Consider the following 15,853-nt stretch of genomic DNA (forward strand, 5'->3'; position numbering starts at 1 on the left):
AAGAAACTGCACATGCGTGCTTTGTGTTGCGTTCACATGTAAGGCGTACAGGCGGATATTAGAACTCGTAAATAAACCAGCGGAGATCTCTACAAAGCGTCTGTTATCAGGCTGTTATCAACCAGTTATCACATGAGTTGTTATAATACAAAGTAAACAATTAAATTGTTAAATTAGCTTATCTAAACAAAACATTTAATTTAGAGTCATTAAAACCAAAATACATCAAAATCTCGCTAGTTCAGGATTAAATGACGTGATGAAGAGTTAATTTTTGGTAGATGGTAAAATAAGAGGACAAAAGTGAATTTAACCATCTGTTGTGCTTGGGCTTAGTGAAATACGGGATTCACGATGTTCGTAATCTGTAAACAAAAACTCTATGTCACAAAAGGGACCTAGTTTTAAGAGACCTGTTAGTGGTCATAATGTTAGGCTTGATCAGTCTAAGTTTCACATGATTGTGTACCCCAACAGGAAATGAACCTCTTTGTAATGCTGAAAATCCAGAGTTGCTGGAAGTTTACTTACTAATCCTCAATTCTTGAGTCACTGTAAAAGGCCTACAGCTAAATTTAATGTGGGCTAAGCACCTTAGCCCAAACAAAATGCGTAGAAGAGCTCTCATCACACGATGTACAGTACAGTTCTAAACATATTCACTCACACATTCAAATCATTGCATTCAGGTGTTCCAATTACCTCCATGGCCGCAGGTGTGCAAAATCAAACACCTCTGCCTGCAGACCGCTTCTACAAACATCTGTGAAAGAATAGGTCGCTCTGAGGTGCTCAATGAATTCCAGCATGGTACCATGATAGGATGCCACCTATGCAACAAGTCCAGCCACGAAACTTCTTCACGACTAAATGCTTGGTGGCATGCAGGCTCAGGTTTTCAGATCGGCTCAGCTTACTTCATATCACGGAGCGAGTACTAAAAAAAGTACCTGGTACCTAATAGTACTAGCTAATGGAAACCAAAAAACCGAGTCGCGCTGAGTAGGCACTAGTGGAAAAGGACTATTAGTGGTGTTATAACAAAGTGGAAGCGATTGGGAACGACAACAGCTTAGTCATGAAGTGGTACGCCAAATAAAATCATATACTGAGGTGCATATATGCAGCTTTCTGCTATATTGCTATATTCATCACTGTAACAATTGGAAGAATTTCACCTGATTATGCCATTTATTTTCCTTTCCATCAACTCTACCTGAGTTTGTTTCTGTTTGGTCCTTTCATGAATTTTCTTTTTCTCACGTGGAAAGGCTCCATTCACAAGCTGCTGTCATCTCTGTGCTGCGGAGAACACTGCAGCAGAAAGAGCTGCAGATAAAATGCTGGTTGTTGATGTGATGACTTATGTAACACAGACAAAAGGGGGAAAACAAATTACAAGCACACTGTTAGAAACACAGAGAAATCCAGCAAATCAACCCTCACAAATATTAACTGTATTAAAAAAATGTGCTTCTGGAAGAATGGCCATAAATTTCCATAAACACTCCTAAACCTTGTAGAAAGCCTTCCAAGAAGAGTTGAAGCTCCTATAGTAGCAGGGACGGGGGATCATATTAAACACTACTTATTAAGAATGAGGTGTCACTTACGTTTATATGTTTTGCACCTGTTGTCAATTATCTTTTTAAAACAGCTGCAATGTTTTTACTATTTTGTTTCTTGACTGTATATTTTAAATCGTCTCCTCTGTTCACCAAAGTAAACGTGACTCTTTCCCAACTTTTGCTGCCATCAATGTCAATTCTAGAATTACAATCAGACAGCTAAGATTATCCACATCTGGAAGTGAAATATCAGGCAGTACTTTAAGCATACAGACATTTTACAGTAAGTGCTAAATGAATGCAGACTTTTAAAGTCAACTTTAAAACATTGTATATAAGACTATCAAATAAAAAAATGAGGTGCCTTATTTTAGGATTCCTTCACTATAATACGTTATATAAGACAAAACATTTTAATGTTTCTTACACCTAATGAGACAAAATGTAGGAATAAAATGACTCCATAGATGTTCATCAGGAAAAGACAAAGACTTTAGATGGTCTTTAAACACTATGTGCACGGTGTGCTTAACGTTCCATATGATCTTCCAGGACAATAACGTGACATGCTCCAGAGGCGCCTACTTAAGGACTGACAAACCTCAATGAAAATACATTAATGAAAAAGAGCCCTCATATGTTATCTTATACTGAAAATTGGATTTGCTTTTTAAAAACAAAATATGTATGGATATTTTCATCACATACACCGTAAATGTAGAACAAGTCATTCTCTTAGAATTACGATGCTTTACAACAGCGGTCTCCAACCTTTTTGCGCCACGGACCAGTTTATGCCCGACAATATTTTCACGGACCGGCCTTTAAGGTGTCGCGGATAAATACAACAAAATAAAACTAGTATCGGTACCGAAAAAAAGATTTATTCATAACACACGTGAAAAGACCCAGGAAAACCGAGTTAATGATAAAAACGATAACAAAATAACGCTGAAAACCGATAAAAACCCTGAAAACCAGACATTTCACACCTGAGCCTCAACTCTCGCGGCCCGGTACCAAACGACTCACGGACCGGTACCGGTCCGAGGCCCGGGGGTTGGGGACCGCTGCTTTACAACACTGGGGGCACACAGTTACACCTTTTGCTTTGCAGAAAGACACAAACACTTTCAGACAGGAGGACAATGTGTACTTTCACATGTATGGCATCATCATCATCAAACATTTCTGCACAATCCGAGTTTCAACTGTGTGTCTACGCTGGACAAACACAAACTTTTATTAACAAGATGAACACTGTCACAGTGATGTGTGGTTACTTTTGCTCCTACAGGAGATGGTTTTTCAATTCCTCATCGCCTCCATTTTGTATTTATATAATCATGTTTATGTTTTGTTCAGAGGGAGAATGTAATCTGTTCTGTCTGTCTGTTTATTAGCTGTCCATAGTTATGAGGATATAGTTTTAAAGTTTTGAATCATAGTAGATATTAATAACAGCTCAAGTTTAAAAAAAAAAAAGAAGCTCAAGCTTGGCTCAAGTTCACACCAAATATGACGCCACCCCCAAACTTAATATTACCAACAACTTTTCATGGATCGTAACAACTGATTGGCCTTGGAGTACATGAGTGGTTCGCACTAAGCATTTGACTTTGACGTTAGTTAATGTCATGTGAGGCCGTGGTAGGCAGCAGGCGGACCCAAATGCAGGACTCACACACAAAAAGTGAACTCAAAATCCTTTAATTGAAAACTAGCAAAAGATTACTGAGAAACTAAAACTAAAAACTCAAGGAAACCTGGGACAGGGACCACGGAGAGCCTTTCACACACGATGTGACACAGAGCAAGGAAAACACAGGGCTAAAATACACGGAGGGATAACGAGAGAATGGGACACAGGAGGAGAGTACACCTGGGAGTAATCAAGCGCAACAAGACCTGGGGAAGCAAAAGACACACTGAGACACAGACTTACAAAGTAAAACAGGAAACATAACACATAGTCGCGGACTTGACAAGGGAATACGGCTGACAGGGGAGACAGAGCAACCATGGAACACAGAGACAGAAACCAGAATACTACGAACGCTAACATTGAAACCAAAAGACTAGCAATGATAAATACTGACAAAAATAATGCAAAATGCAAAACTCAAAACACTAGGTCACTGACCCAGGACCCTGACAGTTAAAATGTATGTATTAACCAGTAATATGTACTCACCACAGTTATCATATGTGTACAGATATACACATATGATAACTGTGTCAGTTGTCAGGTATGTTGACTTTCTTTCCAGTCCTTGGATTCAAATGTAAAATGGTCAATGGCCTGTACTTAGTATAGTAGTGATGGGATTTCCGGCTCTTTCGGCTCCGAACCGGCTCTTCAGGTTGTTTTGTTGCTTTAATTAATTTATTATAAACAATAATATAAAATTATACACAAAAGGAATTATTAATGTAAAAAAAAGTGGTTTTATTTATATATGCTTATATATAAATACACGTGGTGGCCCCTAGAGACAAAATACGTACAAACTCCAAAACACATTTCTAGCGTTAACTGAACTTCCTAAACAGAGCTACCTAGATCACTTAAATTACACAACTGAAAGCATGAAAGCATATGTGTATTGTTTGTGTATTTATACACAAGCACTCATATATATTCAAATAATTAAAAAAATCTTTGTTTACCTATTACTACCACACACCAAATCGGTCGTTGGTACTTGCTGGCTAGTGTAGCCTCTATGAACAAAAGCTCAACACTGCGCCCAGCATCCTGGAGCACTTCTGTTGTGTTTTGTACGTGTTTTGTCTGTAGGGACCACCGTAAATATACTTTTATTTATTCACTCCACATAAAATGTAATAAATAAATCATATAATACAAAAACCAACTAGTCACAGTTCAACTTTGAACTATTTAAATTTTCAGATTTTCCTTTTAAACAAATTTAAAATGAAACAACACAAAACACTGCAAACCACAACACAATTAAATATAAATTAAAATATGAAAACGAAAAGAAGATGCATATTCTCTGTCATATGGACCTGCATGAATAAACTTTCTGAATCCTTTATCATCTGCAACTGAAAATAGTTGTGGATGATTACTATACCTTTCTAATGTGACGTTGTTGTCCCTGGCTCTTTCTCTGTCTCTCCCTCCCGCTCTGTTCCTGTGCTAATGCGAGTGTAACTTTGATTTTTTTGTCAAAATTGACATTGAGCAAAATCAGTAGAGATATTACGAAATAAGCACAACATTTTGAAAGCAGCTGACATCCAAAAGCCCCTACAAACACATCCATAAAAGCCTGTCAGGCCCTTTGTGATAACAAATGTTGCCAAATTAATAAATACCAAAACTAAAGATATTTCCTCTTTATTGTGTTTCATTTAATCTTCCAATTACAGTTTCAGGTCCCCCTCCCTCCCAGGTCTTATTCGCACGCTACACCAACTTCCTGCCCCTCACCTCCCCACATTGAAGCAGCTGCAGAGAGCTGCAAAAAGCAAAGGAAGTGAAAGTAGGTTTCTGTATGATCCAGATCACGGTAAACTGTTAAATAAACTATAATTTCAAATATCTGTAATTATTTTTGGGGTTTCTGCAAAGTGTTTCAGTGATTTTACAAATTCAGTAGTCAGGCAGTGTTTTGCACCATCAGAGTTAATCATCATAGTCAAGTCACTGTTTTGTGTTGTGCTGGAAGACAAACGTCTGCTCAGCCTGCAGGACCACCAGAAGTTAAAGTTGAATTTATCAGAGATTTGGCATCTTCAATGCCAACTATTAAACCCGAGTCTTTGATCCCCATGATAGAACAGAGAAATCCCGATTCAGGAGACATTTATAATTCTTCATTCAATCCAGGACTCTAGACTAACTTTTTGCCATGGGCGCACAAAAGTTAGGCGCACTCAAATTTTTCAACCGCATCGCTTAACACCGCAGTTTTACATGTGCACCTTTTGGGGGGGGGGGGAGTTGCAGTCCATACAGACAATATTCATTTTTAAATTATTAACTAACACTCTTGTGCTTAAAGTGCTTTGTCAATATTTTAGAAAATGTTAAACTTAATCATCATCTCGGCTCCTCTGACGACCTGTTTGCTGTTGCATGCTGCTGAAAGGCAGTGTTAGAGGGGACAGTTGGGCAGTGCATTTATTGCAGCATATAATGTGTTTTCTGGATACACTGTGCTTTTTCAGCATTCAAAGATTGATGGCACCGTGTCAGAGCACTGGCTATGGATTTCAGACGGATCAGGCCTTAACTTGACAAAAAAAGTTATTAGTAGTTAATTAATAGTTTTTTTCATCTTTTCTTATTATCTCATCTACACCAGACTCTTCAACCTCTCACTGGATCCCATCCTGTCTAAAATCAGCCACAATCTTCCCAGTGCAGAAGAAGTCTCCCGTCACCAGCCTGAACGATTACCGCCCCGTGGCCGTCACGCCGATAATCATGAAATGCTTTACCATCCCAGTCTACTGTGTATGTGCTGATCAAGAGTGAACATTTCACATTTTGATTAGACACTGATTTAAACATTGAACCTATAATTTATTCTGGCTTTTACATCTAATGTTCAACAGCATAAATTATATAAATATGTGAGGTTTTTATTCAAACACTAAACCAACTTCCTGTCTGTCATTTACATCCTCACACTGAAACATGGATAAGTTCAAAGAGCAAATGAAATGAATCTAGGTCTGATAGGTTTGTAGCTTGAACCCATCCGCTGGAACGTTGAAGGCAATATAATTACACTGCAAAGCAAGACACAAGTAGGCAAAGTTCTTCATGTTTCTCATGCACGGGAGAGAACCGGACAGGCGCCGTTCCTTCGCTTGACCCCAGTTGCTCTCGTCCGTTCTCCCGTACCACTGCCCTTTTATTGAGGTTACATGAATATGCATAGGTTCATTAACATATGACGTCTACATACAAACAAAGAGTACCTTGCCTGTGTGTGTGTTGGCGTATGTGGTGGATGTGTGTGTGTGGTGGATGTGTGTGTTGGATGTGTGTGTGTGTGTGTGTGTGGGTACTGCTGATCAAAGGATCATAAAAGCACACAAGCAAACATCCTTGGTCAGGAAGAGGGTAGACCCCCCCTCATCCTAGATAACACCGTGAGGAAGTCCAGCAGTTCATTTATACACAAAAATCACTTAGACTAGAACAGACGTAACTACGTTAATCCTACCATAAAACAATAAGAGAAGGTATGACCTCTCTCGTGCTCCCAGGATGTGGGTGTGCATTCTAGTGTGGAATACACACCAAGCCTTTGCAGCCTGTTAAAGATCACACACAATTAATTATATGCCTCTAAGTATACATGGTTGAATATTTGTAAGCATAAATGACAATCAACAATACAAACTCTAACAAGGTCTGTATATAATCATGAATTCATGCTGAACTACTGAATAAACTGAATTAAAAAAAAACTTCATGGTAAGTTAGTTGTTTGAGTGAGTCCTCATATTCATGTCTTGTTTCCCATTTTGCTGGAAGAAAGGGAGCCTGCTCAGGGGTGGGTGCAAGTGTTGTTTATTTGACATATTAAGTGGAATTATTATATTTAAAATTAGAATTAAGTAAAACTTCAAACTAGGCACTGGGTAACAGATTATAGAGAGATAGAGAGAGAGAGAGAGAGAGAGAGAGAGAGAGAGTGTGTGTGTGTGTGTGTGTGTGTGTGTGTGTGTGTGTGTGTGTGTGTGTGTGTGTGTGTGTGTGTGTGTGTGTGCGCGCGTAGGGGTGTCAATGGGGTGGAGCATATGATACACCCCAGGCAGTTTCCTTGTTCAGATTCACTCGGAAAATTAAGTCTGTGAATCGAATCTTCATAGCCTTCATTTTACCAACTAGCTGAGCTGAAAGTGGCCCTGAAGCAAGTAAGTAGATACAAACCTTATATTCTGTTTTTATAATGTTATCACAAAGCGCTTTTTATATAGTGGTAACTCCAATATATTTGTCTATATTCAGTTACCAGTCGAATAGATAAGATAAGATAAGATAAACTTTATTAGTCCCACACGTGGGAAAGGAAAGGAAGTGGACAGTGCAAAAGTTATATAGCAAAATTAGAATACAATAAGAATAAAATACTATATAAAGTAGAATAAATAGAATAAAATATACAATAGGATAAAAATTTATACTTACAAGTTTATACTTTTTAGCACCTAATGGATAAAATGTTCATGTTACATTATTAAGTATTACAGTTACATTACAGAAAAAAATACTTGGATAATATATGTTTTGCTTGTGAATGTACTACTGAAGTATTTTTGGACAGTGAATTTAAATAGGTGTAAAATTGAGGTTTGACGTCGCGTGAGCCAGTAAATTTCTTCTTTAAGGCCTGCCTTTCCATTCAGTTTAATTTGAGTAAACAAGTTTTGAAGGACCATTACATTTTTATCACTTATTTTTGTTTTTATCAGTCAAGCATATAGACTTTCCATCTTTTCCAATGCTTCTGTCCAGAATTTAATGGCTACAAAAGAACATTTTTAACCTTCCAACTTTTCAAGCATGCTATTCCATTCAACAGGTTATTTTCTGAAGAAAAGGACGGATATTTCTTTTACAGCAACTCCACCACACACAAAGTTAGATAAAGATGGAGAGTTTCGATGTGGTGATGTGGATGGACATTACTGTCTGCCTTTTTTTGACTATATTGCTCATCCTTTGGCTTTGTTTTGTGGTATGTAAGACATTATTGGGATTGCTTTCTTTCTGTGCCTCACTCTATGTTTCATTGCGTTAAAGTGACTTAATAATTAATTATTAACTTATTAATTAATTAATTAAATTATTAACTAATTAACTAATAAACTAATTAATAATTTAATTTTCCCTACAGGTACGAAGGGAGCAGGTTCTGGTCACCTACTACACAAATCTCTTATTCTCCAATCTAATCCAGTTCAGTGCAATGATCTTCTGGAAGTCAAACAAAGGCCATGAATATTACACCACTGAAACTATTTTTATCGGTATTTACCTCTTTGGTTTGATGGCTAATCTTGAGTTCAAGATGTGCATTGCTGCTGAAAGGTATCTGTCTGTCTCTTTGTGCATTTACATGTCTCTGAGCATTACATTATACTCTAAAGAGTCCTTAAACAGAGAAATGTTCCCTGTGATATGAATGCATGTCTGTCTGTTTTGTGTTTCAGGTGTTTCCTCATCACCTGCCCACAGATGAACTGTATCAGACAAACTAAAGGTTCTTTGCTGGTCTCTGTTCTGGTCTGGATCCTTTGTGTTATCACTGCACCTCTTTGCATAGTTTTGAACCATCAATTTTCCATCACTATTTTGGTCTTCAACCTCTCACCTATGTTTATCCTCAGTTTTGCTTGGACCCTCAGAGCTCTTCCTTCTGCCACCTCAGTGCCCACAGACGAAAAACGAAGAGTTTTAGGAACTTTAGTTGTATTGCTGCTTAACCACTTTCTCATGATCTTTCCCATGGCCGTTTGTTGTACTTCAACATTTAGATATCGCATGGACTTTCCGTATAGTGTTATCAGCTTATTTCTGCTCAGTCCTTTTATGGACTTGGTTCTGTTTGTTTTCATGCGTAAAGGGCCCATTGATAGATTGCTGGCACGTCTGTGTTTCTGCGGTATGGACAACATTGCAGGAGATCTCAGTGTGACACCAACAGTGACAACACCAGTGTGATAATCTGACTGACATAAAAGGAGAGAAACGTGCAGGAAACAGTGGGAGAGATTAGAAATGATGAAGAAACAAACAAAAACCATCCTTTAATAATCCATGAAATGAAATTCAGGTCTAGGTTTTAGTGGTGGTGCTCTCAGTGGGAGCTCTGCTCTTGTTAATAGTGTTTGATACTTCATATCCACATTGTTTTTTTATCTGCAAATAATATAGTATTTTTATATTCAATATGCATTATGTGATGTCCCTTTGTAAATTTGGCCCTTTTTTATTAAACAATTCCTTGCCTTAAAGGTCACATGTTTATTTTCTGGACAGCTTCCGTTTTCCTTCATCATATCTGCATGATTTGGTTGTGGATGCAAATATGCTTATATCACAAAAACTTTTTAAATTTTATATTCATTGTAAACTTAACCTGGAGGTTAAGAAAAGTCAGTTTTTCATTTAGCCTATTGTTTGCTGGGTTATTTTAAAATCATTTCCAGTCCTGTCCTCTTAACCTCAGAGGCCAGTGTTTTATCGAGCTCTATTTTAGCCTTGCAGCTATACAAATAAAGTCTATTAGGCCAGTGTTAAGGTGTTTGTGGCTGGGACGATTTCTCTGGAAATGTGAGACAAGGCTGAACAGCAGAAGTCACCTTATAGTGTCTTCCTAAAAATGTGAAATTAGAATACTACCCACAACAAGGAGTATATACCAGTGGTCCCCAACCATTTTTGCACCACGGACCGGTTTATGTCCAACAGTATTATCACGGACCGCCCTATAAGGTTAAAATACAACAAATACAACAAAATAAAACCAGTACCGATACCAAAAAAAGAAGATTATTCATAGCACATGGGAAAAGACCCAGGGAAGCGGAGTTAACGATAAAAACGATTAAAAGATAACAATTAAAACTGATAAAAACCCTGAAAACCATTGATTTCACACCCGAGCCTTAACTCTTGCGGCCCGGTACCAAACGGCTCATGGACGGGGGTTGGGGACCGCTGGTCTATACTACTAGGTGCATTTTATATATTTAAGGGTTTCCTATTTAATATTCAGTTTTTTTTGTTTCTTTTGAAACCCTCAGTCTATTTCAAAGAGGAGAGTACGTGCTCTCACAGTTTTCCCAGGCTTGCTCATATGGGGGTTATATGATTGTTGTCGTTTTCTCTGTTTTCTTGCATTGTTGTAGGGTCTTTACCTTAATCAGCTAAATTTCTCTTACACATCATATTTATGTTAAAGTGTACAAAATGTGATAATATGTTAGATCTTCTCTAGAACTATGATACTGATGAGAGTTTACATTTGATGTTATTCACTAATTCAGGCATCAACTGCAGTCAGATACCAGGAAGAGCAATTGTGGCTTGTGTTCACAATTGTTGTGGTAAAGCTTACAACTTAACCTAATAATAACACAAACTAATTTTTTGATAATATAAAAACAAAATGGAGACAAAGAATTGTTCACCCGTTTCCTGTATGAAATGAGATGAGAAATGAGCAACAGCAACATCACAGGGAAACATTTGTGGCTGAAATATGAGTCACCGTGGTTACTGTGACACCTTTCAGCTTGTGGGTAAAAGCTCACTTTTGTCAAGCAACATACAAAAGCATAATGAATAATAATGAATACTAGACTCAAATGTTGCTCAAAAATAGGAAAGTATTTATATATTTCTTCACATAATGGAAGATGGCACAAAGGCTCATTTGCATCTGTAGTGTAGAGGAATTTATGTATTATTTACATTATTTTATTGTAAAATGCCTCGGTGCCTCTGGGTTTTTAATATCTCTCAATGTCTCTCACATTCATGCTGTTAACAGATGCTAAGCATAGAACCCACAAAGAACCCAGAGTGGGGAGAAGAGCCTTTTGTCTTTTCAAGGACTGTAAGAGTTAGCAAGGGAGTGCTAAGCCTCCCTTGCCAACAGCTGTGTTCCTGAAGGTATTTAAACCTGCCAGGTTCAGGTGAAACCCTGCCGGTCGAGGCCCCGCGATAATGGCTTCTCTCACTAAGCTTGGGTGTTTGTTCTTTTTTGATTAAAGGATGTTGGCCACTGCTCACCGTTTGTTTGCAGGCTTTATTAAATGGAAAACTTCTGTAACAGTAGTTTGACTAAGAATTATCTGCGCTTGATAAAGCCTCATTAGATTTGCCAGAGGCCTGTACAGTGAAGCAGGATTTGGGGTTTAATAAAGTAACTTTATTTTTAGCCATTATTAGATTATTCTGTTATTATATGTTACCTTATATATGTAATCAAAGTAGTTGAATTAGAATACTGCTGTAGATCACATTATACCCTTTAATATAGAGTGTGTGAGCTGTATGTAGTGTAGTTCTCATTATACTTTTGAGTTAACAGAACATATTCACATATTAGTTCATTAGATAAATGTGCATCACTCTGTATCCTTGATCTGCTGGGAATGTGTTACACTGTTTTCTTGACATGCTTAATTGTTGAATCATGAAGAGAAGGTTGTAAGCAGGAGACTCTGTGTCTAAAGACAGGGGAGATAGATAGACCACATTCCACACCCCCACCTTACAGAAAGCAGAGAAACAACTGCCGAGGTCATAACTTAGGCGCTGTAACAGAGAAAAAGTGTGAGGTTTTGGCTTTTACGACTAGCTGGGGGCCACTAGAGACTATAAAAAGCTGAGCAACCCGTCACCATTTTGAGACATGTGCCTGACCCTCTGGTAGCATCTCTCCCGTCCGGACGTTGTAATGCTCTGACTGTTGAATTGTATGGAAATAAATGATTGTTGATTGAGCATTGATACACCGAGTATTGTCCCTCCTTCAGCCCAAAGATTCAAAGAATTGGGAGATTTCAACACCATGAAAATAAATTGTTTCATAAGTTGTTCACCTTCTGCTCCGGTATGCAAGGCCATTTTATCATACTCCAAGTTATGTACAAAATATAGCAAAAAACCTAAAGTCTCATCAGATTATAATGCTTTATTATATTGGGTCTGTGATAAACTGGTGACAGGGTGTCCCCTGCCGCCTGCCAGAGGGGATAGACAGATGGGATAAGCCCCTATGATATTATGTTGTATTGAATAATCAAGACCAATGTAAATAACTAAATATTTGGTCTGGTGGTTTTCAATTTTTGGAGGGTTGTATGATCTTCATGTTGTGGAAGTTTTCCATTAAATAAAACCTGCAGACAAGTGGTGAGCGGTAGCTAACATTGTTTAATCAAAAACAAAGAACAGAAAACCAAGCTTGGTGGAGAGTCTCCCTGAGCCTAACATGGCTCTCAGTTAAATACTTTCTCCAGGAACAAAAGGAGATTGATAATGTGACGTCATTACGAGGTAAAACCGCAAAGGATTCTGGGAACGCGTGGCAAGCGGTACTGGCGCACGCAGGCTTTCACATGAAAACAGTCACACAGCGATAAAAAGAAACACAAAAAATGGCAAGAAGCTGTTGTATTATTAACTGCATTAGCCGGTCGCATGACAGAAATTGTTCAAGCCATGTTTCCAAAGTAACAAAGAGCCGACGGAGACCGAATACAACGTTCCAGAACACTCCAGCTCACATGTTAGTCTGCTCCAAGCATTTCCACAAAGGTGAGTCTTCTGTTGTAGTTGTAATTACGTAATTTATCATAACATGATTGTTGATGTAGGTTACAAATAAGTCTTATATTGATTTGAATTGAATTTGTTGCGCTATGCTGCTTTGTTCACTGTGGCTTTGCGGGCTAACGTTTGTTGTGTTTTGTAGGTGCGCCTAAATTTTTTTCTTTGGCGCACACACACAAAAGTTAGGAGCACCAGTGCAACCGTGGCAGAAAGTCTACAGCCCTGACAGTACTGTATCCCTCTCTCTATCTATGTGTTTCTCTGGTTAAATTCAGTTTGGTTATGACAACAGTGTTTACAATAAAATATGTTAATGTACAATCCTTAATATGTTATATGTGTCTGTGTTCGTGTTGGGGGGGGTTGGACCGCCCCTGGGTACTCGTGTTCTCGCTAGTCCTGACTTCTTAAGTTCACACGGAAGTCCGGACTTCCCGAGAATGCAGCTCGTTCCTTCTACAATTGGAATGGGGGTGTACTTGATGACACCTCCGCTCCAGAGTTTTGTATTAGTAAAAATACAACACAAGGCAAAGTCGAGGAGTTTATTTGGGCCGGCCTGTTACAGCAGAGTGAAGCAGAAACCTGTTGCACTAACATACATGATGCAGATCTTTTTGCCAGCTGTTCGAAGTTTGTACAGATAATACTCACTCGTGTTTCAGCCACAAGTGTTTTGTGCTTGGTTCCATCAGGTTTGTCACAGCTGTTTCCTCCCTTTGACTACAGTTTATTTAAACATAGTAATATAACAAATCCAGCGCAAATATAAAGCTAGTGCTCTGAAACATAAATATAAAAAGCTCAAACAATTACAAAAGCATGAGCTAAAGTTAGATTACTTAGAAGCAAAAATGAAAGCAACAAACTTCCATCAGCTGCTGCAGATCTCCATTTAGCAATCACAGGTAGCAGAGTGTGTCAGACACACTGTGGCTGTGCTGAGCGTGGAGGAGTGTGTTCATCTGAAAGAGGTGTGTGTGTGTGTGTGTGTGTCTGGGAAGTGCTAGATGTATGCAGACTTTTTAAGTCCACTTTATATCATTTTATATAGGGCCTGCAAATAAAAAGAAAATGTGTGCGTTATTTTTGGATTCCTTCACTATAATAAGTTATATAAGACCAAAAAAATGTAAAGGTTTCTTACACCTAACAAAACACAATATAGGAATAAAATGATTCATATATTGATGTTCATCTGTGAACGACAAAGACTTTAGATGGTCTTTAAACACTTCATACTATCTGCACTGTGTGCTCAATGCTCCATATGATCTTCCAGGACAATAACATAACATGCTCCAGAGGCACCTACTTAGGTATTGACAAGGTGCGATCGTGACTCAGGGGGTTGGGAAGCGTATCTGTAACCGGAAGGTCGCCGGTTCGATCCCCGGGCTCTCTGTCCTGGTCGTTGTGTCCTTGGGCAAGACACTTTACCCTACCACCTACTGGTGTTGGCCAGAGGGGCCGATGGTGCGATATGGCAGCCTCGCTTCTGTCAGTCTGCCCCAGGGCAGCTGTGGCTACAACTGTAGCTGCCTCCACCAGTGTGTGAATGTGAGAGTGAATGAATAGTGGCATTGTAAAAAGTGCTTTGGGTGCCTTGAAAGGCGCTATATAAATCCACTCCATTATTAAGGTCACAGTTCGAGGTAGTGTTTGTAATTTTAGTTTAAGCTATATTCTTTATAACTTGTATTTAAAATTTCCTAGTTTCTGTGCCTCCCCTGTGTTCCTGCTGAGGTTTTTAAAACCTCACGATGTAACTACAGCCCAGCACATGCATCAGTATATTAATGACTAACCTTATATTACAGTTGTTCTCCTGACTGAAGTTTGGTCCATTTACAGCATCATGCCATGCAATTGCATTGTCCCTAACTATCGGGAACCGTCACGTTAAATTTATCGAGTGAAAAAAAGTTACTGTTCATCCTCCAGCTTCACTGTGTTTATTTTATGCTAACCATAGCTGTGTCACTTGCCACCACACAGCACATAATTATATACCAGCTAGCCCAACTTCAGTAACCCTACACATGCCACTGCTGTTTAGTTTTCTGTCGTCATTTATGTCGATATTGATAGCGGAGTTGTACATTTTAATTTTTGCTGTGGCGATGAGCCACAGCGGTGCAGACGGCGCTGTCTGCCGCCCTTGCAGTTTTAATGCCGGTGTCCGCCAGTGCTCCGTAGTGGCCGAGACTGCTGGCGATAAGGAAAGGCTGCACTTCATAAAGGACTCATGCTTGGGGAGATGTTTTCTGGTTGACTCCGGCCCCAAGAAGAGCCTTGGGAACTCTTGTGTCGTCTTTGCATACCTCAAAAATGGTATATTATCTAATCTTAAAAAATGTTTGGGGGGATTTCCTGCGTATCACCAGAGTGAGCCAAAGTACCACTAGTGGTATGCGTACCACATTTTGAGAAACACTGCTCTAAGCGATCGGAGAAATGGGTAGAACAATTACCTTCTCTTCCACTAGAGGGCAGTACAAATACCTGCTCTAATTAAATGGGTCGCCAACTGCTAGTAGAACAGAAGAAGACGAAGAAGAAATTGAATAGTAGTCATGCTGTGAGACGGCGCAGAGCGTAATAGCAGTAGATAAATATTTGAAAAGGAAAAGCAGTGCTCTGACTTGGAACCTGGAGAAATGCCGACCCAGATGAAGGCCCAGCATGATTATTTGTCAGAAGAAAGCAAAAAAGGTATTGTGGAGACAAACCGAGCCAATTCTGACAAAACTGGTGCACGGAGAATTAATGCTTTTTGTGATATTTTTGTTTGGTCGTGTGCTGTGTGATTTTCTAATGTGAAATATGTGCTGTGGCTCCAAAAGGTGTCAAGTCTTTTTTTAAACGCTGCTACACTTGCTCAGAGGGGGTCACATGATTGCAGGGGTTTGTTATTGTGGAGTCTTTACCTTACATTATAGTTGCT

At 38.9% G+C, this 15,853-nt stretch overlaps 1 protein-coding gene across 1 annotated transcript; it reads left to right on the forward strand.

Annotated features, from left to right (window-relative positions):
• The first annotated feature begins 7,354 nt into the window (after positions 1–7,354).
• On the forward strand, positions 7,355–9,589 carry LOC146655210 (uncharacterized). The gene is made up of 4 exons (XM_085427613.1): positions 7,355–7,472; positions 8,141–8,296; positions 8,456–8,649; positions 8,772–9,589. Exons 2-4 carry the CDS (start codon positions 8,210–8,212, stop codon positions 9,280–9,282), a joined length of 792 nt encoding a protein of 263 aa, XP_085283739.1. The 5' UTR covers positions 7,355–7,472; positions 8,141–8,209; the 3' UTR covers positions 9,283–9,589.
• Positions 9,590–15,853: the final 6,264 nt, after the last annotated feature.

This window comes from Rhamphochromis longiceps, linkage group LG13, assembly GCF_057381845.1.
Source record: "Rhamphochromis longiceps isolate RC_006_pf linkage group LG13, R_longiceps_female_GT1.1, whole genome shotgun sequence".
Taxonomy (NCBI): domain Eukaryota; kingdom Metazoa; phylum Chordata; class Actinopteri; order Cichliformes; family Cichlidae; genus Rhamphochromis; species Rhamphochromis longiceps.

Coding starts and splice junctions, on each gene's coding strand:
- LOC146655210 (XM_085427613.1), top strand. CDS start 8,210: ATGGAGAGTTTCGATGTGGTGATGTGGATGGACATTACTGTCTGCCTT. Junction 8,297..8,455: donor TCCTTTGGCTTTGTTTTGTG/GTATGTAAGACA, acceptor TTTTCCCTACAG/GTACGAAGGGAGCAGGTTCT. Junction 8,650..8,771: donor ATGTGCATTGCTGCTGAAAG/GTATCTGTCTGT, acceptor TTTGTGTTTCAG/GTGTTTCCTCATCACCTGCC.